Here is a 27,384-nt window from a genome sequence, read left to right on the forward strand (position 1 = left end):
AAAGAATTCATTAAATTTATATTTAACTTTCTATAAGTGGTAAAAATTGAATATAAATTAATTTTATTGACTTGAAAAAAGTTGTGATTTTACAAGATATGCTTGATTTTTATAAATTTTTAATTAAATATCTGAATAATTTTACTATTAATTTTTTTAAAAAAATATCTTCAAATCTCAAATCAATGAACCCTTTAATCATAATATTGGTAAATGTCAAATATTATTTACCTTTTTGGGTACAAATTCTATATTCTAGTAATATTAATAAATGTGTTTACCTAACTTACGTTTGTGGTCAATTAATTAAAAGTAAAAAAAATTAAGTTGTAATTTTTTTTAAATAAGAAAGTACCTACCTAATCAAACCACACAAATTATCTAAAAAAAACCCACACAAATGAACCTAGACAGAAAAACAAACAGATAAAAACATTTTTTATTAATTAAACTGAGTGAAACCATTAATAAATAAAAAAAAATAAAAATCCACAGATAAATTTTGGCTCACAGTAATACTTACCGGATGTTAAAAACCCGAAACCCAAGCGGATAATAAATCCAAATCTAGAAAAATTAATGACTCCTGATAGGCCGTATCGTTTCCGTATCACACTTCTGATACGTTATTCCACTTATCAAAACACGTATAAGTGAAACAGCTTATCAAATATGCTTATTATCTTATTCATACCCAAGCCCTGATTTTCATCTCATCTCACGCTATTTAAACTGTCTGAATCCATGTTTTCGTCGCTTCACACAATTCTTCTCTCTCTTTTTTTTCTTCTCCAAATCCCTAGCCCCTTTTTTCTTGTATAAATACTCATCCACAAGAGTTCCATCACATGAAAAGCTAGAGAGAGAAACTAGAGCGAGAGACACAAAATACTCTAACCAAACCCTTCCTCGCATTTCTCGTCCTCTCTCGATCTGTGCCGACGAGACTCGACGAGACTCTCACAGGTTACACTTTCTTCACCGTCGCATTTTCTCATTCTTACCGTTGTTTTTCTCTCCAATTTAGTTCTTCGTCTGATTTTGATGTTTTCGTGTAGAATCGTGTTTTGATGTTTCTGTTGTGAAATTCGTTGTTTCTATGCTCAGATATTGTTGATCTGTTCGGGGTTTAGATCTTTCTGCGTCAACGTCATGTCTTCGCTTAGCAGAGAACTGGTTTTTTTGATACTTCAGTTTCTGGATGAAGAGAAATTCAAGGATTCTGTTCATAGGTGTGTTTATTTTCATGAATTTTTTTAATTAATTGATTTATTTGATAATTTATATTGTGTATTTGAATTTGTGAATTTGTGAATGTGAAGGTTGGAGCAGGAATCAGGTTTTTTCTTTAACATGAGGTATTTCGAGGAAATGGTAACGAATGGGGAGTGGGATGAGGTGGAAAAGTACTTGTCTGGTTTTACTAAGGTAGATGATAATAGATACTCGATGAAGATCTTCTTTGAGATACGGAAGCAGAAGTATCTAGAAGCGTTGGACAAGTAAGTTACTTGTGTTAGTCTTTTCTAATTTGCTTGCTGCTTTGCCGATTTTTCTGTTGTTGGTTTGATGTTAAGTTAGAGAAAAAATGTTGCAGGCAAGATCGAGCTAAAGCTGTGGATATTTTAGTGAAGGACTTGAAAGTGTTTGCGGCATTTAATGAAGAACTTTTTAAGGAAATTACACAGTTGTTGACTTTGGATAACTTTAGGTTTGGACAGTACACTTGAAAGTATTATTTTTTTTGTTGGTTATTGTTTTCCTGGCTTTGTGACATTTTTTGAAATGAATTGTAGGCATAATGAACAGTTGTCTAAGTATGGGGATACAAAATCTGCTAGAGGAATAATGCTTGCTGAACTGAAGAAACTAATTGAAGCGAACCCTTTGTTTCGTGAGAAGTTGCAATTTCCTTCCTTGAAGAACTCCAGACTGCGGACTCTAATCAATCAGAGGTTGTTTAAAAATCTGATCTGGTCTATATAATCTATTCGGTGTTAAGTTTGATGTTATTTACATTTTTTGTTGTTATTGATTTGCAGTTTAAATTGGCAGCATCAACTTTGTAAGAACCCAAGGCCTAATCCTGACATAAAGACCCTTTTTGTTGACCATAGTTGTGGGCAACCAAATGGTGCAAGAGCCCCATCCCCTGTTACCAATCCCTTAATGGGTGGTGTCCCAAAGGCTGGTGGTTTTCCACCACTTAGTGCTCATGGTGTAAGTTAAACAACTTGATATGACATTTTATATATTTCATTAGTAATGCTCTTCTATACTTGTTAATTGTTATAACTTCATACATACATATTATGACTCTATGCATTTTACAGCCATTTCAGCCCACCCAAGCTGCTCTTCCGACATCCCTTGCTGGCTGGATGGCTAATCCTTCTCCAGTTCCACACCCTTCAGCTTCTGCAGGAGTGGGACCCATAGGTTTGGCCACAGCTAATAGTGCAGGTAATATCACAACAAATTACTGTTTGCCGGTGTTTCTGGTAATACATGGTTCGGGAGTTACCATTTGATTGCTTGATATGCATTGTTATTTATCAATTATCAATATGAATACTTGCCTGATATGTATTGTTATTATCAAATCTCAATATGAGCTCTTGAAATGGAGAAAATATTTGTAATTTGAAATAGCAGCTCTAAGGATTTTATAAAGCTGAGAAAACCATGAAATTGATATTGTGTGACAGCGGCTAGCTTATGATATCTTTTAATGAAGTATAATTGCACACTTCATATTTAACTAAACTGATTTACTTTTGCCCTTTTTGCTCTTTACTTATACCACTGGTAGCAGCTCTTTTAAAGCGCCCCAGAACTCCTCCTTCCAATAACCCAGCTATGGACTATCAAACTGCAGATTCAGATCATGTGATGAAGAGAACAAGACCTTTTGGCATATCAGATGAAGTACAGTACTTGCATTCTATTTTCTCCTTTGTCTTGCTCAATTCAAACATGGAAGTTCGAATCTTGTTATTTGGCCTAATTTCAGGGTGCTAATGTGGCAAATAAAAATAACCTATGTTATTATAAGCTTTATTGCATGTTTGAATTATCACAATTAGAAAAATGACAGTTTGAATCTTGTTTGTTACCGTCTTGCTTTCTATTTTCCTCTTTGATTTTGATCGTTATATATTTTTATGTTTATGTTAATCAGTTAACGAAAAGATATTGATTCTTCAATTTTGAAATTATCAAGAGAAAGTTTAGTTTGCATTTCAGAATTGCCTAGAGTATCCATAGTTGTGTTTTCGTACTCTGCTTCATTGCAACAGGTCAACTGAATAACAAGTGTCTTTTGACGGTTCTTTTCAGAATTATTTTCATTCCACAGATTAGTAAGTAGCATTTATGTGGGGAATATAGTTGTTTTCTTTATGCTGTAGTTGAGGAATAGTTATTCATTAAATTTTCTTTTGGGGGGGGGCTATTGTATGTTGTTATTCTAAGATAGTTTAAGTGGATATGTCTTTTTACTCAAGTTTTATTTAATTTTTTTCCTTAATGTAAAGGTTCTGTCTTGCAATCTAAGGCAGTTTGTTTTTTTCAGTTTTAATTTCTCAGGGTTTTGCCTTCACATCTTCAGATGTAGTATGTGCTGGTTGATTCGAGTATTGGTTCATAGTATATAATTTTTTTTTTGTTAGGTCAATAATCTACCAGTAAATTTGCTTCCTGTTGCATACTCGAGCCAGAGTCATGGTCAGAGCTCTTATTCCTCTGATGACTTGCCCAAGACTGCTGTGATGACTCTCAACCAAGGTTCAGTTGTAAAAAGTCTGGACTTCCATCCACTTCAGCAAATTCTACTTCTTGGTAAGCCTATTTCTTTGTGATTTTGAAACTTAATTGCTTACATTCTTTATGTTTTGCCCAATTGATTGTATTTACTTATCTATTTATTTGTCTGTTGATGGTTAGTTGGAACAAACATGGGGGATATCATGGTGTGGGATATAGGTAGCCGTGAAAGGATTGCTCATAGAAATTTTAAGGTTTGGGAACTTGGAGTATGTTCAGTGGCTCTACAGGTATGTATCTCAAAATGCTTATTTCCCGTTTGTATTTTTAGACACCTTGTCACATCGTGATATCAATTCCATGATTCTTATGTAGGCGTCTCTTTCCAACGAGTACACAGCGTCAGTTAATCGTGTGGTGTGGAGTCCTGATGGAACACTTTGCAGTATGTTCTACTAAGTTTATCTTTGCTTCCATATCACTGAATAATTCTCATGATATTTCGGCATTTTGCCTTATATACAAATTTTGTAAGGAATTCTGAAACTTGCTTTATTCTTATTGATACTTCAGGTGTTGCATATTCTAAACATATTGTCCACATATATTCCTATCATGGCGGGGATGATCTGAGAAACCACCTAGAGGTTTGTTCTGTCTAAAGTTAATAGATGTTCTCCGAGATCATTATTTGTCTATTATTTAAATTACAGCTTTCTGTTTATCTTTGTGATATATGGCTTCTTATTTAGTCTTTGTAACTCAGATTGAGGCTCATGCTGGCAGTGTCAATGATCTGGCTTTTTCTTATCCAAATAAACAGCTTTGTGTTGTAACATGTGGAGAGGATAGGGTCATCAAGGTTGGTTTACCTTATATATTTAATGGATCTAAATAAAAACAATTATTAAAAGTAAAAGTTTTACAGGTATGGGATGCAGTCACTGGTGCAAAGCAATTTACTTTTGAGGGCCATGAAGCACCTGTTTATTCTGTATGCCCTCATCACAAAGAAAATATTCAGGTAATAATATATATTTTTTATCAAAGGTAATAATTTATATGAGTATTAAGTATCAAATGCTGCTTGGTCAATAACTGTACTACAATATGGAAAGAGTATATTTTTATATGGGAGCTTGTCCTTGTAGTATTTTAAAATTGGTGGTTACTTTTGGCATCGAGAAAGAAAATAATATTATTTTCGAAATTTATGTTGGTTTGCATATCATGCCTGTGTTTTTGTAAAATTTCCAACTATGTTCTGATTTGGCTCTGCAGTTTATCTTCTCAACTGCAACTGATGGAAAAATAAAGGCATGGCTGTATGATAACGTGGGCTCCAGGGTTGACTATGATGCACCTGGCCATTCATCTACCACAATGTCATATAGCGCTGATGGAACAAGGTTCACACAAACTTTTTGTTTCCTTTTATCTCCCTTTTTGGTTTAGTGTGTGAACTTGTGGTTTAAATATTTTTTTACTATCCATATATGGTTCATAGATTATTTTCGTGCGGAACAAATAAAGAAGGGGAGTCATTTCTAGTTGAATGGAATGAAAGTGAAGGAGCCGTGAAGCGTACATACCACGGTCTTGGAAAAAGATCTGTAGGTGTTGTGCAATTTGATACCACTAAGAATAGGTTCTTAGCTGCTGGTGACGAGTTTACGGTCAAATTCTGGGACATGGACAATACTAGCTTGTTGACAAGTGTTGATGCAGATGGTGGATTATCGGTAATTATTGGTTTGGCATCTTGGTTTGTTTTCTGATGATGATTACTTTATTAGAAAGTAATATATGTTTATGAAACCTGCAGGCTTCTCCATGTATTAGGTTTAACAAGGATGGAATACTATTGGCCATCTCCACAAGTGACAATGGAGTTAAAATTTTAGCAAATGCGGAAGGTATTAGACTGCTCCGGACTGTGGAGAATCGTTCATTTGATGCTTCCAGAGTTGCTTCTGCAGCTGCTGTGAAGGTAAAGATATTCAAATTAAGTTTGTAGTTTTTTTTCTAATAATAAAATTTAGTTTACATTTAATCTACTGCAAGTGCATCTTTTGAACCCTCCATGTTACTTCAGCCATCTACTATTGGAACTTTTCCTTCTACCAATGTTGCTGTTGGAACAAGCCTTGCTGATAGAACTCCTCCAGGAGCAGCCATGGTTGGACTTGTGAGTTTCTCCACATATCTATAACTAATCTGTCAACGAATGTGGATTGCATTTTTCAGGGGTTGTATTTAATCTTCTACTATTTTATTTGTAGAATAATGATTCTCGAAGTTTAGTTGATGTCAAACCCAGAATTGTTGATGAAGCTGTTGAAAAATCTAGGATATGGAAGTTAACAGAGATTAACGAACCATCACAATGCCGCTCCTTGAAGCTTCCTGATGGTTTATCATCAATGAGGGTATGGTCTCATACTAAATTTGTGTATGTTCATCATTTTCTTTTGGCTTATATTATCATCAATGCATGCATGCACGCTCTGCTTTCCTATTGAATTAGAATAACTATAGCAAAATAATTACATTCTTAAATAAATACATAACCTGTTATGTTGCATGTGCTGTGCTTATGTAGTGTATGGCATACAGTAATTTGCTTATAGAGTAGTATCACATTTACATGTCATATCTTTAGATTCTTTGAAACTTTAGTAACTTTGAACTGTTAAATATTGTTTCAGGTTTCTAGGTTAATTTATACAAACCAAGGGGTTGCGATTTTAGCTTTGGCAGCAAATGCCGTTCACAAGCTTTGGAAATGGCAGAAAAATGAGCGTAACACTTCAGGCAAGGTAATGAAGTATATCTAATACATGGGTGTATTTAGATTAAAGGTTAATGCCATAAGATTGTTATCAACAAGAACTTTTCATGCAGGCCACGGCAAGTATTCAACCACAACTATGGCAACCATCTAGTGGAATATTGATGACTAATGAGATAGGTGAAACTAACCCTGAGGATGCTGTGTCATGTTTTGCACTGTCCAAGAATGATTCTTATGTTATGTCTGCTTCTGGAGGAAAAATTTCCTTGTTCAATATGATGACATTCAAGGTATGCGGCTTCTTTTGTCTATTTTCTAATTAATTTATAGACAAACTTGAGGATTTATTCAATTCTACGGTTTCTTAGGCTTGTCACTATTCTTTTTGTTGAAAAATTTAATTTACTGATATTTATTTCTGATCATTCAATAGATGAGATGATTAAAATAGAGAGCTTAAATAGATAGTGTTGTCAAAGGCTGGCAGCACCAGGTTCAGTTGGCTATACCCAGTATATCATTATACATGCCGTTACCTCATTAAAAGTGCTTGCAAGCCATATGTTTAAGCTTATGAATACCTTAGATTGGAGTGAATACTAAGTATGAAATTGTAACCAAGGCAATGAGAAATCCACAACTTGGTTGCATTAGTTTGGAGGCTATTATGTTTTCTTTTGCTTTGTTTCTCTTTGTCTTGCACTATACTAGGTTGTCAATAGCGCGCTATAGCGTCGCTATAGCGGTGTAGCGTAGCGGTAGAGGCCCTCGCCGCGACGCTATTGGGCTGTTAACCGCTATCTGAAATAGCGGAAATAGCGGCCGCAATTTCATGTGCCGTAGCGGTGGAATAGCGGCGCAATAGCAGTTCTGTAGCGCTTTTCAGACCGCTATTGTGAAGATAGGGTCAGAACTGTAACTTTGAATTTTTTTAAGGGAAAATTTGTATTTTTCCCTTTTATTTGACTACTATAAAAGCTAAAAGTGAGCATTAGGTCATAAATATTCTCTCTTCACTGAAAAACAGCAGCCATTCCATTCTGCCCTAGTTTCAATTCACGTTCCATTTTTTTCTTCCTAGAACTTCTCCTTATCCTTCTCACGCTTCCAAGATGATATTAATATGGTGGAACTTAGAAGTGAAGATAAGGCGGATGTGATTTAGTCATTTTGTTTACATTTAGAATTTGATTTGGACATTTTGAGTACATTCCTAATTTGAGTCATTATGTTTAGTTTATGTATGTTGCAACTTTTGTTTTCAAGTCATTATGAATGTTGCTAGAACCTATTTTTAGTATTTATGTATGTTGTTGGAACCTATTTTAGTATTTATGTTTCCATATTAAGTATTTACCTTGGTTTTTAAAAACTCACAATAGCGGTCATCCCGCTATCCGCTATGCCGCTATAGCATTTGGGAGGTCCGGCGCTACGCGCCGCTATCTGAGATTAACAACCTAGGCACTATAATGGTTCTACATTTTTGGTAGATCTTATCTTTTGATCTTTGAGCAGTTTAGTCAAATTGAACAGACTCTTAAAAAGTAGTTACAAATCCATGTAGTATAGATGAGTATACAATCTTACTTATTATTTGGATAAGTAATTTAGATGGTAGTATCCAGCTTCATAGTTTATTGTAGTACTCCCAAAATTTTTGTTGTTGCTATTATATATGGAGATTGGATTAATCTCTTTGACCCCTAATTGCAGACAATGACAACTTTCATGCCGCCACCACCAGCTGCTACATTTCTTGCATTCCATCCTCAAGATAACAATATTATTGCCATTGGCATGGATGATTCTTCCATACAAATTTACAATGTTCGAGTGGATGAGGTATTACTTAGTTAATTTTCATAATTTGAGGAATGTTTTTAGAAGATTGCATTAGCCTCAATTTTTTCTTTTTCCTCTCCATGCTTAAAATCTATCAGTTTAGTTTTGTATTTATGTTTTTTATTTTGAAGATTTTGACATTGGCTCTTAAATAAATGTTTTCATGAAGGTCAAAACCAAATTAAACGGTCATCAAAAGAGAATCACCGGTCTTGCTTTTTCTCATGTTCTAAATGTTCTTGTATCATCTGGAGCTGACTCTCAGGTAAATAATTTTGACTAAATGCTTTTTGCCTTAAAAATAGAGTTGCCAAAAGCTAGAAGTCATCTTTAAGGAATAATATTGCTTTTGTTTGCCTACATAGTCAAGAGATTTTCAACACTCAAAAAGGCAGTGTTTACCTTAGGCTTCACATTGTTTATATGTGGGCATTAGTAATAGCCATTCTGTTCCGTGCATGTATTATAGTGATTCCTTGTGGAAGTATGATATCACATTCTGTTATTAACTATATATTTAGTGGGTATCAAGCAGAGATGTCATTCCCGGCCGCTATGGCCGCTATAGCGGCGCCCCGGAGCGGCGCGGCCCCCACCCGCGCGAGATGCAGGGTGCGGTGGCGGAGATGGTGTAGCGTCCGCTACAGCCGAGATCCCGGGTCGCGGATCGCGGGTCGTTCCCGGGCGGAGCGGCTTATCATGTTTTCTGTTTTTTTTTTTTGTTTTTTCTTCTGTATTTTGATAAGAAGAGGAGAAGGAATACAAGAAACAAGGTGAAAAAGTACAGGAAGCGGTGGCCAAAGAAAGAAGATGAAGGAGATACACACTTTCCAAAAAAAAGTTGAAAAGTAAAAAAGATAAATAATTTATTAAATATTGTACAGTACTACCAACAGCTATTTACAGCTGTAAAAGCTTGATGGACACTTTATTAAGCACTAGTCACAATCACAAGGCTGCGTAACTTTCCCTCACCTCTCTCTCATCTTTATTTTTCTTTTTCTTTAATTTTTAATTTCACAAACATAGGCTTAAAAATAACTAAAGTTACAAAGTCAGAGCAACTACTTCTAATACCATTAATAATAAAAATAATAATAAAAAATAATAATAACAAATATCAGTTTATTCCATTATTATTTTATTAATTAGATTTTTATAAAAAATTTATGGAGTTGTGTAATTTGTATATATTATTTATTATAGATTATTATATAATTATTAATATATAAAAAAATTATCCCGCTATCCGGGATACCGCTATTCCCACTATTCCCATTCCCGGAGGTCGGCCGCTCCGCTCCGCTATCCGGGATTAACAACTCTGGTATCAAGAATGCACTCATTGATTTTATGTCAAATAGTTGTGTGTATGGAGCACGGATGGATGGGAAAAGCAAACAAATAAATTCCTACAGATGCCAAATGGGCGAGCACCAGCACCTCTTGCAGACACCCGTGTTCAATTTCATTTAGACCAGACACATTTATTGGCTGTTCATGAAACTCAAATAGCAATATACGAGGCCCCGAAATTGGAATGCCTAAAGCAGGTGTGCTGGTTTATACTTAAATTTGAACTTATGCAATATTTTACTTTGGTCTGGTGGAGTGCAGTGTTGATTTAATTGCTACCTCCATCTGATGTCTGCATTTCAGTGTGATCTGTCTAGTTTAAGCCATGAAATATGCTGCTTATTCTGAATTTCATTTTTTGTTTGATCAGTGGATGCCTCGCGAAGCTAGTGGTTCAATCACACATGCTACATATTCATGTGATAGTCAATCAATATATGTAAGCTTTGAAGATGGAGGTATTGGTGTTCTTACTGCCTCAACGCTCAGATTAAGATGCAGAATAAATCAAACTGCTTATCTCCATCCCAATCCAAGGTACGTTTTATTATCAATGGTGTATGAATGATCTTATATTGTAATTCTATTTTCTCACATCCATTCTTTTTGACAGTCTGAGAGTATTTCCTCTTGTGATTGCTGCACATCCCTCAGAATCAAATCAATTTGCATTAGGACTTACAGACGGTGGAGTGCATGTACTTGAACCACTAGAAGCAGAAGGAAGGTGGGGTTCTCCGCCTCCAACCGAAAACGGTGCTGGTCCTAGCACTCCTTCAGGCGCCTCTGTTTCAGAGCAAGCCCAAAGGTGACACTGCATTACGCAGTACTGTCTCTAAGGACCTTCGAGTGTGTATTTGATTGCTTATGGTCCCGTCGCCCCTGGTGCCTCTATTCAGTTTACAAGGGGGAGCTTCATAACATGTGTTTATAAGTTATAGGATAAATCAATTAAACCAATCACCTTGTTAGTGGCTTCCTAATCTATTTCTTCTCCATGGGGTTAGCTGAGTATATTTACTCATTTAGGATTATTTCTGAAGTGTAAATTCGGCTGGGGCATTGCAGAATGGAGGGTCATTGTTGTTATTTTTTATTTAGGTTTTTCCATTTTGGTTGGGTCTTATTTTATGTGTAGATTTTTATATCAATAGTGAGCAAGTCGTTATAGTTTTATTTTTCCCAACTAAAGTGAGATACTCTCATGTTCCTTGTTTTATCACCTTCGATGCAATGCAAGGAATCTTTACAACTGAGTTTAAATATGAAGACGTGGAAAGTAATAATTTATCTAAATTAACTTTGAATATGAAATTTGCGTGTTTTGATTGTTCGAGTACTGAGCAGCTCGAATTTCTTATGTGACATGCAGATGCAAATTTCTTATGTTGGTATTTAGAAAAAAAAAAGTGTTTCTATTTATCTATTGTTTACCAATTAACTATTTGTTTTCAAAATATTTTCACAACATAAATTATTTTACAGTTGTATATATTATTAAAATAAAAGGGTAAATGTGTCAAAAAATAAATAAAAGGGTAAATAAATTATCTTGGTGTAAGAATTGTTAAATTGTTGGAGAATTGATTTCATTTCAAGTTTGAGAATAGTACAAATAGTGTCTAGTATGAACTTTGGTTGCCAAAAGATCCTTTGTACTAAGTATCTTGTGCTGTTCGTCTATATTCAAGAAACCGAACCTTCAAATCAAAGATACTATTATTATTAAGGGAGGGAACCTGCAAAATGTTTACACCATGCTACCGTATGAGTTCCAAAACAGAATTTCAGAAGATATATACAGAATTTCAGAAACTAAAACTCTCCTGGTGGACAATCTAAAAGATATATACGAGAAATGATATATATGATTAAATATTTTTAATCCAAAAATGGTATATGGAAAAAAAATTTATTATTGATCTAAATATTTTTATATATGAAATAATCAATTATTTATCTAAATTTTTGTTTCTCTTTTAACATTTTTATTTAAAATAAATGATATATTCAAATTCGCGTAACCGAACAGAACCCGTGCGTATGCACGGATTTGCACGAGTTTGTTATTAATTATTAACGATAATTGGATCTGGAGTCACTGTACCTCGGGTATTTATCCAACAAAGTTAGCGTATAGTTAATTGAATCGTCATTGAAAAGTTCCTCTCTTACCTACACATTCTTTATGGAAGCTTAAAATTCCAGCTAATATTCAATTCTTCCTTTGACAATTAATGCTCCATGTGATGCCTACACGAACTGTTTTGAATCATAGAGGTATTCTCTTAGACTCTACTTGTCCTATTTATGATAATGAACCTGCTTCACTTTTTGTTTAGGGAAATGCTAACGAGTGCCCCAGGGGCACTCTTTAAGGCCTTAAAATAGCAAGTTTTTATTGATAATATGTGTATTAATTGCCTCGGAAATTGAAATTGTTAACTTTTCTATAGAATATATTCTTTAATTAGAATGCTTAAAGAGTGCCCCTGGGGCACTCGTTAGCATGACCCTTTTGTTTAATTGCTATGAAGCACCCACACCTCTAAAATCAGGCGTGTCAGTGTCCGTGTCGATGACGGACACCTGCACCGACATTTGCAATTATATTTAATTTATTCATTTTTTTGAATTATTAACGGTGTCACCGTGTTAGTGTCGGGGTTATTTTAGAGGTGTCCGTGCTTCATAGTTTAATTGTAATTGAGCACAAGTTATATGGAATTTAACTGTGGGTCCTAATTTCAGTTTTTATGAGGATAACCTGATTTTCATGTGATCTCCTGACAACATTGATAAGATTGACATTCTGATATCCATTACCATGTGGGTAATTTGGTGTGTTAGAGATGAACAAACTTTGATGTCAATACGCTTTCCATGACTTCTTTGTAAATAATTAAAGCTATGAATCATGATGTTACTCTAACTTTTAAGAGCATTACATAAAGAGATTACTATCAGTCACCCTTATCTTATTGCTGACAATGCTCAAACTAAGTATTCAAACTAATCTGGGAATGACATGATTCGGCGGCCTAATAAGAGAATTCAAGAGAGAATTTGTGTTTCCATGATAATATCGGTTACACTTCGAACAATGAAAAAACAATAATATAGGTCCTGAGAGCACCATGTTTTATCATTATTTTCTTAATAAAAATTTTTAGCCCTCGGTTATTTAGTGAAATCGAGATAAGTTAGCGATAAGGGGTCTCGCTTCGACACTCAGTTGCTGTATTTTATGTTTTTTTTCAATTGTTTAATAAGTATTTCTCACTTGACGACTTGACGCCTTTCTAATGAAGTTTTTATTTATTTATTTATTTATTCAATTCTTTATGGAAGCTTAAAATTCCAGCTAATATTCAATTTTTCCTTTTACATGCAATTCCCACACGAACTTCTTTAAATTATAGAGGTATTTCCTTAGAGTGTGTTTGGATGAGGTAATTGAAAATTTTTAAAAAATTTAAAATTTAAAGTAACTCAAATAATTCAATTGAAATTCATTTATTTTTAAATTATTTTATTTGGATGGAGTGTTAAGATAATTCATTATTAAATTTTTAGTGTCATTTTTAAAAAAATTTGAATTTTTTCGACTAAATTAAAATATTGAAAAGTAGGGACCAATTTATAATTTTTAAAAATTTGAAGGACCAAATTGTAAAATTTAAAAATTATTAAGGACCAATTTGCAATTTTTAGAAAAATTATTGGGGTCAATTTTGTAATTTTGGAAAATATGAGGACCAATTTACAAAATTTGATGAAATAATAGTAACAAATACATTCTATAGAGTATGAGAAGAATTTTAAATTTTTCGATTTTTGGTGTCATTTTAAAATTATTAAATTTAACTTAGATAAAATACTTCATAAATTTTTATCATTTTAACAAATTTCCATTTTTGTATCCAAACAATAAATTTTGTGCAAATCATTTTAAATTCCCTCAAAACATTACATTACCTTATTAAAATGCTTCATTCAAACACACTCTTAGAACGTGTTTGGATGGGGTAATTGGAAATTTTAAAGGAATTTAAAATTTAAAGCAATTTAAATGATTCAATTAAAATCCATTAATTTTTAAATTATTTTGTTTGGATGGAGTATTAAGATAATTCATTGTTAGATTTTTGGGGTCATTTTTTATAAAATTTAAATTTTTTGACCAAATTTAAAAATAGGGACCAATTTGCAATTTTTGAAATTTTGAAGGACCAAATTGTAAATTTTAAAATTATTAAGGACCAATTTGCAATTTTTTGATAATTTTTGGGTCAATTTTGTAATTTTGAAAAATATAAGGATCAGTTTGCAAATTTGAATAAATAATAGTAACAAATACATTCTATGGAGTATGAAAGGAATTTCAAATTCTTTGATTTTTTGTGTCATTTCAAAATGACAAAATTTAACTTAGATAAAATACTCCATAAATTTCCATCATTTTAACAATTCTTCATTTTTGTATTCAAACAATAAATTTTGTGCAAATCATTTTAAATTCCTTTAAAACATTACATTGCCTTATTAAAATGCTTCATTCAAACACAGTCTTAGGCTATGTTTGAGAGTTTTGAGGGAAAGGGAGGGAGGATTTTGAAAATAGAGAAAGATTGAGTGGAAAGAATTGAAAGATTTTGATTGGGAGGGTTTTGGAGGGTATGCTTTTATTCATAATTCTAAAAACCCCATAATTTGAAGAAACTCAAAATTTGTATTGAATGAGGGTTTTTGGGGGTTTACATAAATTTTCTAAGTATTTTTTATGTTGTTATATTATTCTAAAAATTTAATATATAGTAATAATAAACACTTTTATATCATTTTATATAAAATCATTTTTTCAAAAAATTTCAAATATTCTTCTATATTTTTTTAAAAATTCATTTTTAAAAGTTTTTCCCTCTCCTCCCCTCCTAACTCCAAACATAGCCTTGGATTCTACTTGTCCTATTTGTGATAATGAACCTGAAACCTTACTTCACCTTTTGTTTAATTGTAATTGAGCACAAGCTATATGAAATTTAATTGTGGATCCTAATTTCGATTTTCTTGAGGAGGATAACCTGATTTTCATGTGGTTTCGTGTAAACATTGACAAGGCTAGCATTGTGATATCCAACCATGTGGGTAATTTGGTGTGTTAGAAATGAACAAAATCTTTGATGATAACAATACGCTTCTCATGATTTTGTTTATAAATATGAATCATGATGTTATTTAAGGGCATTGCATAAAAAGATTACTAAGAGTCACCCTTTACCTCAATGCTTGATAAAGAGGACAATCAGGTTCACATATCCTTAACATGGATGACAATGCTCAAATTAAGTGCTCAAACTAACTACGAAATGTCTTGTTTTGGTGGGCCTAACAAGAAACTTCAAGAGAGAATTTGTGTGACTTTCGTGATAATATTAGTTATTCGAAAATTCTTTAAGCAGAAACTTTGGCATTAATGCATGGAATTTAAATTTATTGGGAGGAAAATTTTCCAGACATGGTGTGCGATACATATTTCATGCATACTATTCACATTGTAAAGCATGCTAATATTTTCACTCATCACTACATTAGTGTGATAACCGCTATTAAAAAGTACATGGTTAAGCATTGGACATTCCAAATCTCTCACACAAGATTTTGTTTGCGAGTTTGAAAGTAAGGAGAGGTGAAGACTTTTGAAAATAAAATTTTAAAAAAATATAAAGAAATATTTGATATTTTTTGAAAAAATAATTTTATTTAGAATGATAAAATAGTTATTATCATTACTATATTTTTAATTTTCAAAATAGTAAAAGATATTTGAAAATTTTATGTAAGCCCTCCAAAATCCTCCTTTAATATAATTTTTGAGTTCTCCATATAAAAGGGATTTTGGTGTTATGAATAAAATCAAACCCTAAAAACCCTTCATATCAAAAATCTTTCTATTCTTTTCACCAAATCCTTCCTATTTTCCAAAGTTCTTTCCACCATTCCTCCTCAAAACTCGCAAATAAGGCCAAAGGAAAAGAAATGTGCGATGACTATTTAGTCAAATTTAAAACAAAGTCTACTAGTGATATGAGATTGTTCTTGATGCTCCAACGAATATACTTATGGCAAAAAATATGGGATTGTTTATTATCGCGATCATTTTTTTTAATTTTTAATATTTTTTCTCGTGTAACCAAAAAATAATTTAAAAAAAAAAGAAAATTTAGATACAATTTCTTAGGTGTGATTTTAACTATTTTTAAATGAAAATATGACAAATATACTTAAATATCTTTTATGGAGTGAAAATAAAAGAAAATTGTATATGTGTATGAGAAAATTATACACTTGTCATATTTTATTTAAAAAATAGTAAAAGTCACACCTAAGAAATTGTATCTAAATTTATCATAAAAAAAGATAAATGAGAACTAACTAAAGAAATATATCAATTTTTTTTTATATTTCTCTAAAATTAAAAAAAGAAAATCCATTTTCATGATATATAACATAATGTTCTACTTAATTTTCATTTAATCTCAATAAAATTAGAAAACTATTATTACTAATGTATTTATCAAAAAATCCATAATTCGATAAAAAAAACCTATATAATTCATTATATTACTATATAATAAATATATTATAAATATTAATATAAAAATACGAAATTAAACACGTAAAAATATAGACTTATTTATCTGAATTTATTAATTTATTTATAAAAAAATGTTCTCACTTCATTTTAAATAGACATGTTTATTAATTATGTAAACAATATTTTTATAATAAAATATATTTAATATAAAAAATATTAGTTATTTAATATACCATCTCAATATTAAAGTATAACCATATTTAAAATTATAAAAATAAAATTACAATGAAATATTTTCCTTATATTTGTTGAATTGCAAGTAAATAAGAAGTTTTCTACAGTTTGTGGGTAGAGAGAAACTCTGCAGAAAGTCATTATCTTTTTTCTTTCATATTTTTTATTGTCATTGTGTGGTAGTAATAATCTTGTTTATCAATATCGATAGAAATTCATCGTAGATATTGGTGGATTTCCAACAATATTCAAAATAGTATAACTTTAATTTACTTTTTTTTATTTGTTACAGCGCAACATATGTAATGTGACAACACTGTTTTATCATTTTTTTAGTTTTTTTTTTAAATTTTATAATCTATTATTAAAATACTTAATTACGAAATATTAAAAATTAAAAGAGATTAAAGATAGTGCATTGACAATCTAAAATAGTTTTACACTGTTATTCAATAAAAATTGATCAATCAGTCATGTAACGTAATCAGCTTAAAAATATAAGGGTGACTTAGCATGATACATGGTTATTATCGGTTGACAGTATAAAATTATTTTATCATGTTAGTATATTCTTTTTTCTTATTAAAAAAAATAACTTTACAATATATTTCATTTATAAATTATTAAAATTAAAGTAATTTTATTAATAATTGATAAAATTATTAAATTATTAATTTATATTTTAATGATTTAAAATAAATAACTTTAATAATAAATTGATAAATATTTTAAATAGCTTAATAATATTAATTTATATAAAATTTGAAAAACAAAAAGAAAAAATGGCGCATCAGTTAAAATGACAGTTTCATTATAGAAACAAAGGGTGTCAATTATATTATATTTTTTTTGGAAAAGATGGGGAAGCACCGTTCACCTAGCTTTCCCCTCTTCATTTGCTCATACCTTTTACGTGACAACATCCATGACTTTCGATTCAATTAGTAAGACCATCTTTAATGGTAGTTTCTTTTATTAAGTTATTCACCTGTACCATTAATTTAATAATTAAATATTAAAAAAATTTGCCATGTCATAATAGAGTTGCATTGCAATGCAACAACTAAAAGATTGTAGTACCCAATCAAATCAAGTTATGAGGTAAAGTTGTAGAACCCATATCAAATTTTTATTAAAGTTAAAATTAAATAAATTCTTTTAATATGATGTGGCTTAGTAGGTCCATAAAAAACTCAAATGTAAGTTGCACCATTAAAGATGCTCTAAATGTATGTTTATTTGGGGAGAAAAAGAGGAGAGAAGTTGAAAAGAAAAGATGGAGAGAAGTGTCTTGTTAATGTTTGATGAGCATAGAAATAGAAAAGAGATATTAAAATTCTTTCTCTCTTCATTCAAGAAGAAATGAGAATGGTTACTTATGAGTGTTTTTTTCAATATTGCATTCACATAAATGAGTAACTTTGTGTTTTTTAATATACAATTTTTATTTTAACATGTAATCACGGCTGAGTTTGTTTTAGAAATTTAATAACATTGATTTAACGATTTTACAAAACTAATATCATAATTTAATCGATTAATTTAATGATAAGTAATAAATTAATTTGACTAAAGTAAAATATTTTAACAATTAATTAAACATTAATTTAGTTTTTATGTACAAATAATTAATTTAATTTATGAATTAACATAATAAAAAAATTAAATTAATTTATATTTGAAATCAAACTATTATAATAATAAAATTGCATGCCAACCATTTTTTCATGTTTTATTATAAAAATATTTTTGTCTTTTTAAAAATTAAACACACGCCTTTCTTTTTTATTTTTTCTATTTCTCTTATCTATAATATAAGAAAGGAATATGTGCTGGTTAAGACACATTAACCCTGACTTAATTATGTGACAAATCTCACTTATGGGGGCAATTTGGGTCCAAAGTAATTATTTGTCAGAACATTATGGTTTTAGTTACATAATTGATAAATGTTACACCATTCATTCGCTGCAAACCATTTTTTCATATTATTATGATACTTTTTAGTTGCATTTGAACCAAAAACTGACAAAAAGGTGTCTCTGCAGAACAGTAGACGGTGCTGAGTGATGGTCTTCCAAATGACCATACTGTTTGCACCGTGTAAACTTCATTTGCTTTTCTCTTTCTTTGCCTTTCGTATCCTATTGTCTCTCCGGAACAAACCTACCATCAACAACATTTTTCTTTTCACTATTTCTTCCTTTTACTTTTTCAATCGTTTTTCTGGTTTTTGAGATCTTAATGGCTAGACCGTTTGAGTTGCTGAAGAATATCAATGATACGAAGGAGCTTTGGAAAGTGGTTGTTCGTATCTATCACAAATGGAGTGTTGTTAATAAGAACAAAGAACATTTTGAGCGATTTCATCTTCATCTCCAAAACCTTTTTTTTGACAAAACAGGTATAATGGGTTTGTCTCCTTCGTCTATTCACGAATTTCTTCTTCTTCTTTAGTTTTCATTTTGTTTCATGCTTCGGTTTTAACATTGACGCAGATTTGAAATTTTCACCTATTATTTGAGGGTTTTTAAGGTTTAAGGGTATTCCTTTTGTTGCAGCAAAATGTTTTAGGGTTTTCAATAATTTAGTATTTTTAAAATTTATATCTTATATATCATTTGGGGTTTTAAAGTAATTAGAACTTTGGGTTTTTGCAGAATTGATCTTCTATGGTGATATGTTGAAGATTCGATCCATGATAATTTCTCGGAGTTGGATGTGTTAAAATACCAATAGTTTCGTTGTGTTATTGTTTTCTTTCGTTCAGTTACAGGGAAAAAAAGTGAACTTTCAATGACTAAAGTTGCTAAAAGGGGTTTCACATGTGTTGTAGGTATAACGGCATCAGAAGTTGTTCTTCTCCTTTGAATATTCTATGAGCAAGGAAATCCAAATGGTGAGGATATTCTTCACTAATATCCTTTGTTTCTGTCAGCTTAGGTATCCTTACTCTTTGCCAACCTTTATAATATTAGCAGTTTCATTGGTAGTAGTTATTGGTAGCCTGTGGATTACTCATTAATTTGAGAAAATCTTAATGTTAAAAGCTCGTGTTAAAAGCTTTCTTACAATTTGTGCAGCTTAATTTGATTGGTCATTAATTGTTACAGCTCTAAAGGTAATTAATAGCTTCTATTCTATTCACTTGATTTATATTCAGGCACATCAACTGTTTATTTCTTTTCATTAAATTTGTAATTTTGTTACTTCCATGTCCATCCATTTGATTATTGTTTTATACTAATGCAGGGAATTCTAAGTAGCTATCGGTTTCAAACTACAAATGGTACTGAATTATATATTTAATTTTTAAATCCACTAGCTTGTCTGTGAATTTATAATCTGTCGATGTGAGATGACATGATTTGGCTTTGCAATTTCGCTTTCGTATATTTTGTAAGCTGTAATATATTACATTTAGTTTGATTCATTACTCTAATTGATGCGTTTACTGCTGCAGCAACGCCAAAGCAAATCAGAGTTAGGATTGAGATTTATGCGTTATCAAGTTAAGATTGGAGATTTGATATATGGTTCGTTATTATTATTGCAGAAATACCGGCTTCATACACGGAGAGATCCAGCTGCAAATGGTAACGAGTCATGGCGTAGTTCTTGGAGGTTTATGGATGTCTCAAGAGGCATATAATGGATCTTCCAAAGGTAGCAGTTCGGCATCCGGTTCTCCACAAAGTACTTTTAATTTCGGTTTTTCGAACTGATACGGATTCAGTTTTTTTACTGGTGCAGGTTCGGTTTGAATGTGGATTTGGACGTGTAAGCTCGGTTTGGACTATCTATGTTTTTTCGGTACAGATTCAATTACAGGCAGCGATGCAGGGCTGAAGTTGGCTTCGAATGGCTTAAGGTAATGTGTATGCCCTATTTTTACTCGACTTGGGTTTGAATAAATTGAACATAATGTGGGTATGGTTGAATTTGCATTGATTTGATTTTGCAGGTTGGAATTTTAGTGTATTTGGTATACACAAAATAATGGCAAATGTATATTTATGGTCTGAATTGAATTATGGCCCATTTTTGGTATGTATGTGCAGGTTTTATATGGTGAACTGGTTTTTTTCTCTTTTCGATATTTCGTGATATACTGGACCGGTATAGACATGGTGCAGCATGTTCTGGTTTTTCTTGCAGAACCGGTTTAGTGAAGGATTGTTGCGGGTTGTAATATGGTTGTATAATATGATTTATGATTTAAATATATGTGTGAAGTTAATTGCAGGTCTGCTAACTGCTGCCTATTATTCTATATGGGTGAGTTTATTATTTGCTATATAAAAATATTGTGCATCTTGATATTGCTGGACTAACTGTTTGTGAGGGATATGAAGATAATTTTCAGAGATTTAAAACCTTCAAATATCCTTCTAGATGAGCAGTGGAATGCAAAGCTGCTAGACTTTGGGACCATCTGATGGGTTAACTCATTTCTCAACAGCGGTATGATCATGTTTTTTTCATCTATGATTTCATATATTAATCCATTACTTGCATATGTGAATATGTGATAAGCAAAGACAAATTTGGTGTGCGAATAGGGACCTAAGTCTAATGGTAATTGGAATAATATATTCGTCAGGTTGTAGGAACAATGGGCTATGTCGCTGTTGAATATATTCTATGTTTCCTTACTGGAGGTACCCTCAAAGACGTCGCATCGTATCGGCTAAAACCTATGTTTCTTTATTGTTGTGTACTGTGGTTCGGGTTACTTGGTTGGTCTTGGAAGCTATGACATTACTGGTCCTGCTGCTGGTGTTAACTTGATGGGGTATGCTAAAATAGAACAAGTTGCATCTGATATCCACTTCAAGCTTCGCGCTCGTGCTTTCATTGTTGCAGTATGGTTAGTTGGTAACTGATTTTTTGATCTGAAATATTCGCGGTGTTGATTTTGTAATTTTGTTTGGTTGATGATGATTGAAGCAGGGAGTTATTTATGATAAATAAGTTATCTTACATAGTCTATTGATTGATGATTGAAGCAGGGAGTTATTTATGAACTACTGATATGCTAATCAGTTCTAATAAATTATATTAACATGATGTTGTTGCTTTATTTGGACCTGTCTGCTATAGTATCCTGAACAATTTTCCAGCATGATATCATGCGCTGTCTAAAAGTATAACATATTTACGGGAAACATTCAGCTTATCATCCTGTTTGATAATGAAATTTTGCACTCAATTTTTTCTTAAGTTCTTCTTTAAAGAGATAAATGGGATAAATATATATGGATAGGATACTTTGGATGAAATTTTGCAAAGTAGTCAGCATGCTATACTGTAAGGTATTTGAAATAATTGCCTTGATGGTATACTTATATATAACAAATAGGTTTTGAGAATTATTATTATATTAATTCACGTCCTATGTGAAACTGCTTCTATTACTACTCTTGCGCAGACAGGAATTTCTTGAAATAAACCACCACGGGGTCTTATACCATGATGTCTCACCAATTAATTTTATAATACATTAAGAGTCAACTAGCCGACCAATTATCCTTTATAGAATCATATCTTTTATGTTTCTTTTCATTTAAAAGTAAAATACTGCTCACAGGAAGAAGGTTGTTTTACATATGCCAACTATAAGTTTGTTTTACATATGCCATACATATCTTATTTGTTAAACAGAAATTTACACATTTCAAAATATATTCTGAAACACACTAAAAAATATAGCCCAAGAAGAATGAATTAGGCTTTAACATTTTTAGTGGTAAGAAGAGTGAATTAGGCTTTAAAATAAATACATATCACTAATAAGTAAATAAATAATATATTATGGAAAGTTAAAATATATGGAAACGCACAAGTTTAATATATGGAAAGTTAAAATATATATTATTGATGTAAAATAATTTTAGTAAAACAATTTTATTTTTGTTTTTAAAATATATAATATTATGTTTCTACTCATTTTCAACTAATTTTAATTTTGGATATTTATTTGTCTCATTTATTAAATCTTATAAATCATGTTATTATTACAACTCTATCAATCTTAAAAAAAACATTTTTTCAATTTTTTTCAATTTTTTTTTTTACAAATTTTGTGCTTAATAGTTTTTCTTAACAATAGAAATTTTAGAAAACTTATACAATTATTTGCAGTCTATTTTTTTCTTTCTTTTTTTCAATAATATTCTGATATTTTCTAATTTTTTTGATTTCTCATGACAAACTGGTGACATATCAGCGGTCCACACCAGAACCCTTGCGGACGCACGCGTTTTTATAAATATATACTATTTTTGAAATTGTTTCCAATTTACTATTTTTGTTTAAACAAATAAAACATTTATATTTCAATTTCATACGAAAACACTTTTCGATTTTTTTACTTTGGACTATATGTATATGATAAACACAGTCAAACCCACACCAGTACCCGTGCGGACGCACGGGTATCCTACTAGTTTTAATCAGTAGGTCAAACATTGTAGATTTTAATACTATTATTGGAGCTCATGAACATCGTGGTGCTTATCCCCTGCTTATCCCCTGCTAGATGGTTAACATCAGTCCGTTACGGATAAGTGAAACTAATCCAGTTTAACCCAATTTTAATCGATACTGTAGATAAAATTGTCAAATCATAATGCTCTTAAAGCTATTGAACAGAGAGAATACAGTACAAGAGTATTTTTTCTGCATTTTTTACTCATATTGTCTTATCATCAAACTATTTTCATAAAGCAATCTAATTAAAGATACAACTGTCTCAATCACTCATCTTCTTTTGCTCTCAACCTCTCATCATCTTCTTTACAATCATTGTCTTCTGGATTTTTCTGCTCTTAGTTCAAATTTAAATCGATTCTAACCCGATTGAAACCACCCAATCAAACCGTAATCCGATTTAACCGTAAATCAGAACGGACGGAAATGGTCTGAGTTTTTTCACCCCCAACAATTTAGGATCCGAAACCGGCCCCAACTAAACTGATTTACTTTTTTCCTTTTTGCTCTTTACTTACTTGTTAAGTATTAAAAGCCTATATAAAGGCCTGTAAGCTTGATATCACTTTTGCTCTTTACTTATACCACTGGTAGCAGCTCTTTTAAAGCGCCCCAGAACTCCTCCTTCCAATAAGCCAGCTATGGACTATCAAACTGCAGATTCAAGCATATCAGATCAAGTACAGTACTTGCATTCTATTTTGATGAGTATTGCTTCATTGTATTGTATATAACTGAGCCCTGTTTATATATTTTCTGTCAGGTCAATAATCTACCACTAAATTTGCTTTCTCTTGCATACTCTGATGACTTGCCCAACACTGCTGTCATGACTCTCAACCAAGGTTCACTTGTAAAAACTCTCGACTTCCATCCACTTAACCAAATTCTACTTCTTGGTAAGCCTATTTCTTTCTCATTTTGAAACTTAATAATTGCTTACATTCTTTATCTTTTGCCCAATTCATTGTATTTACTTGTTGATGGTTAGTTGGAACAAACATGGGGGATGTCATGGTGTGGGATATAGGTAGTGGCCAAAGAATTGCTCATAGAAATTTTAAGGTTTGGGAACTTGGAGTATGTTCAGTGGCTTTACAGGTATGGATCCCAAAATGCTTATTTCCCATTTGTATTTTTAGACACCTTGTCACATTGTGATATCAATTCCATGATTCTTATGTAGGCGTCTCTTTCCAACGAGTACACAGCGTCAGTTAATCGCGTGGTGTGGAGTCCTGATGGAACACTTTGCGGTATGTTCTACTAAGTTTATCTCATGATATTTCTGCGTTTTGCCTTATATACAATTTTTGTAAGGAATTCTAAAACTTGCTTTATTCTGATTGATACTTCAGGTGTTGCATATTCTAAACATATTGTCCACATATATTCCTATCATGGCGGGGATAATCTGATAAACCACTTAGAGGTTTGTTCTGTCTAAAGTTAATAGATGTTCTCCGAGATCATTATTTGTCTATTATTTAAATTATAACTTTCCGTTTATCTTCGTGATATATGGCTTCTTATTTATTCTTTGCAACTCAGATCGAGGCTCATGCTGGGAGTGTCAATGATCTGGCTTTTTCTTATCCAAATAGACGGCTTTGTGTTGTAACATGTGGAGAGGATAGGGTCATCAAGGTTGGTTTACCATATATCTATATTTAATGGATCTATACAAAAACAGTTATTAAAAGTATGAGTTTTTCAGGTATGGGATGCAGTCACTGGTGCAAAGCAATTTACTTTTGAGGGCCATGAAGCACCTGTATATTCTGTATGCCCTCATCACAAAGAAAATATTCAGGTAATAATTTTTTTGGAATTTATATTGGTTTGCATATCATGCCTGTGTTTTTTGTAAAATTTCCAACTATGATCTAATCTGGCTCTGCAGTATATTTTCTCAACTTCAACTGATGGAAAAATTAAGGCATGGCTGTATGATAATATGGGCTCCAGGGTTGACTATGACACACCGGGCCTTTCATCTACCACAATGTCATATAGCGCTGATGGAACAAGGTTCACACAAACTCTTTGTTTCCTTTTATCTCCCTTATTGGTATAATGTGTGAACTTGTGGTTTAAATATTTTTTTTACTATCCATATATGGTTCATAGATTGTTTTCATGCGGAACAAATAAAGAAGGGGAGTCATTTCTAGTTGAATGGAATGAAATTAACGGAACCGTCAAGCATACATACCATGGTCTTGGGAAAAGATCTGTAGGTGTTGTGCAATTTGATACCACTAAGAATAGGTTCTTAGCTGCTGGTGACGAGTTTATGGTCAAATTCTGGGACATGGATAATACTAGCTTGTTGACTAGTGTTGATGCAGACGGTGGATTATCGGTAACTATTGGTTTGTTTTCTGATGATGATGATGATGATAACTTTATTAGAAAGTAATATATATTTTTGAAACCTGCAGGCTTCTCCATGTATTAGGTTTAACAAGGATGGAACACTATTGGCCATCTCCACAAGTGACAATGGAGTTAAAATTTTAGCAAATGCGGAAGGTATTAGACTGCTCCGGACTGTGGAGAATCGTTCAGTTGATGCTTCCAGAGTTGAGTGATTAAATCAAGAGGAAAAATTACATTCTAGAATTGGTTGGAAGAAGATACATTTTTCTTAAACACTAAGATATGACATGTTGTTGTTATTCTTCATGATTAAGAAAGTATATTATATAGCATAACATCGAAGATTATTTACTTACTGGTTAAGTATTAAAAGCCTATATAAAGGCATGTAAGCTTGCTTTGAAAAATATTAGTTTCAGAAATAAAATTAGAGTTGAGAATTATTACTTCCTCTTGCTCTCTCTCTTCCTCATCGCACCTATACCTAATCTATTTCTTCTCCATCGGGTTAGTCGAGTATATTTACTCATTTAGGATTAATTCGGCTGGGGCGTTGCAGAATGGAGGGTCACTGTTGTTATTTTTTATTTAGGTTTTTCCATTTTGATTGGGTCTTATTTTATGTGTAGATGTTTATATCAATAGTGAACAAGAGGGGGTTTGGGATAGCTATATTTGTTATTGATTGAGTTCACCTCAAATGACAATTTTCATTCAAGTATTGGAATGGCAATGTTTGAGGCATTATATGGAATGAGGTTTAGAACTCCTTTATATTGGTATGAATCATGTAAAACTGTTGTGTGTGGACCTGAGATTGTGCAACAAACCTTTGATAAGATCAAGATGAGATAAGAGAAGATGAAAGCTTCACAGAGTTGCTAGAAAAGTTACCATGATAAAAAGAGGAAAGCACTTGAGTTCCAAAAGGGAGACCACGTGCTTTTGCGAGTTACTCTAGTAACTGGTGTTGGTCGAGCTTTGAAGTCTCGAAACCTCACGCCGCGTTTCATTGATCCATATCAAATTATGAAGAGTGTAGGAGTAGGAGAAATGTCCTACAAAGCCGCTTTGGTGCCATTTCTTTCAAATCTTCATGATGTCTTTCTTGTGTCTTAGTTGCGGATATATATTCCTGATCCATCTCATATGATTTAAGTGGACGATGTGCAAGTTAGAGAGAACTTTACCGTTGAGACATTTCCATAGAGGATCACAAAGTGAAGCACTTGAGAGGCAATGAGATTGCATTGGTGAAGGTGGTGTGGGGAGGACCTGTTAATGGAAGCTTGACATGGGAACTAGAGACTCAGACGAGGGAGTCGTATCTGACTCTGCTTTTTAGGGCAAAAATTCTCTAAGTCGGGGAAGTTATAACACCCAGTTTTTCGTAATAATTTTAATCGAGTCTATAAACATTCTATTTAGTTATTTTTTTATTTATTTATCTATATTTGTGATATTATTGAGGTAGATGGCGAGGTGTAGTGAAAGCATTGGCGAATTGGTAGAACTACCAGACGCAAATAGATTATTAGTTAATTTAATAAATTAAAATAAATATAAAAAATTGGTGGCTTTATAATAGAAATTATTTAGTAATTAAAAAAAAATAAAATATGAGTCAGTAGAGAAATAAAGAGCAAAGAGATAATATAGAATTATGGTATAAAAGAAATAGCCTAAATGGGAGAATTAGGTTTTATTATAAATAGAAAAGTGAAAAGAGTTGGGAGAAGTTTTTACAATACATACAAAATAAGAGGTTCAAGAGAAAGATTAAGAAGAACGAGTCTAAGGCTTAAGGAGAGAAGAACCAACTTTGATTAGGAAACTTACTGCTGCAAAATCTAAGGTAAGGAGAAAGATTTCTCTTTTAGGGGTGTTTAGCATGATGGGGGTAGAGAGATGTCATTCC

The 27,384-nt window shown here is 32.0% G+C and overlaps 2 protein-coding genes and 1 long non-coding RNA gene across 10 annotated transcripts; all 3 read left to right on the forward strand.

The window, feature by feature from the left end:
- The first annotated feature begins 740 nt into the window (after nucleotides 1–740).
- LOC131633391 (topless-related protein 4) lies at nucleotides 741–11,023 on the forward strand. Of its 2 annotated transcripts, none has more exons than XM_058904107.1 (26): nucleotides 741–966; nucleotides 1,108–1,232; nucleotides 1,323–1,502; nucleotides 1,598–1,711; nucleotides 1,797–1,955; nucleotides 2,043–2,220; nucleotides 2,334–2,463; nucleotides 2,813–2,928; nucleotides 3,672–3,840; nucleotides 3,946–4,055; nucleotides 4,141–4,210; nucleotides 4,339–4,412; nucleotides 4,532–4,627; nucleotides 4,694–4,789; nucleotides 5,047–5,174; nucleotides 5,273–5,507; nucleotides 5,591–5,755; nucleotides 5,861–5,953; nucleotides 6,048–6,194; nucleotides 6,474–6,584; nucleotides 6,670–6,849; nucleotides 8,276–8,404; nucleotides 8,574–8,669; nucleotides 9,769–9,957; nucleotides 10,131–10,297; nucleotides 10,374–11,023. In XM_058904107.1, exons 2-26 carry the CDS (start codon nucleotides 1,153–1,155, stop codon nucleotides 10,570–10,572), a joined length of 3,411 nt encoding a protein of 1,136 aa, XP_058760090.1. In that variant the 5' UTR covers nucleotides 741–966; nucleotides 1,108–1,152; the 3' UTR covers nucleotides 10,573–11,023. The 2 variants fall into 2 exon arrangements, with proteins under 2 accessions (XP_058760090.1, XP_058760097.1); XM_058904114.1 differs by having other exon boundaries at nucleotides 742–966; nucleotides 2,816–2,928.
- Nucleotides 11,024–18,607: 7,584 nt separating this feature from the next.
- On the forward strand, nucleotides 18,608–21,649 carry LOC131633416 (uncharacterized). Of its 7 annotated transcripts, XR_009293326.1 has the most exons (8): nucleotides 18,608–18,996; nucleotides 19,429–19,491; nucleotides 19,676–19,713; nucleotides 19,845–19,881; nucleotides 20,149–20,258; nucleotides 20,346–20,463; nucleotides 20,654–21,056; nucleotides 21,196–21,649. It is a non-coding gene; the product is annotated as an uncharacterized LOC131633416 (long non-coding RNA). The 7 variants fall into 7 exon arrangements; XR_009293324.1 differs by having other exon boundaries at nucleotides 18,608–19,005; nucleotides 19,429–19,535; nucleotides 20,346–21,056; XR_009293323.1 differs by having other exon boundaries at nucleotides 18,608–19,005; nucleotides 20,346–21,056.
- A 1,646-nt stretch (nucleotides 21,650–23,295) lies between these two features.
- On the forward strand, nucleotides 23,296–25,912 carry LOC131633407 (topless-related protein 4-like). The gene is made up of 10 exons (XM_058904121.1): nucleotides 23,296–23,764; nucleotides 23,848–23,983; nucleotides 24,076–24,185; nucleotides 24,271–24,340; nucleotides 24,443–24,516; nucleotides 24,636–24,731; nucleotides 24,802–24,897; nucleotides 24,988–25,115; nucleotides 25,215–25,449; nucleotides 25,529–25,912. Exons 1-10 carry the CDS (start codon nucleotides 23,726–23,728, stop codon nucleotides 25,676–25,678), a joined length of 1,134 nt encoding a protein of 377 aa, XP_058760104.1. The 5' UTR covers nucleotides 23,296–23,725; the 3' UTR covers nucleotides 25,679–25,912.
- Nucleotides 25,913–27,384: the final 1,472 nt, after the last annotated feature.

This window comes from Vicia villosa, linkage group LG1, assembly GCF_029867415.1.
Source record: "Vicia villosa cultivar HV-30 ecotype Madison, WI linkage group LG1, Vvil1.0, whole genome shotgun sequence".
NCBI lineage: Eukaryota > Viridiplantae > Streptophyta > Magnoliopsida > Fabales > Fabaceae > Vicia > Vicia villosa.

Excerpts from the sequence above, each read along its gene's own strand:
- LOC131633391 (XM_058904107.1), top strand. The coding sequence starts at position 1,153 with ATGTCTTCGCTTAGCAGAGAACTGGTTTTTTTGATACTTCAGTTTCTG. Across the intron at positions 2,221-2,333 it reads CACCACTTAGTGCTCATGGT|CCATTTCAGCCCACCCAAGC; the intron begins GTAAGTTAAACA and ends TGCATTTTACAG. Across the intron at positions 6,195-6,473 it reads ATGGTTTATCATCAATGAGG|GTTTCTAGGTTAATTTATAC; the intron begins GTATGGTCTCAT and ends ATATTGTTTCAG.
- LOC131633407 (XM_058904121.1), top strand. The coding sequence starts at position 23,726 with ATGGACTATCAAACTGCAGATTCAAGCATATCAGATCAA. Across the intron at positions 24,186-24,270 it reads TATGTTCAGTGGCTTTACAG|GCGTCTCTTTCCAACGAGTA; the intron begins GTATGGATCCCA and ends ATTCTTATGTAG. Across the intron at positions 25,116-25,214 it reads TATAGCGCTGATGGAACAAG|ATTGTTTTCATGCGGAACAA; the intron begins GTTCACACAAAC and ends TATGGTTCATAG.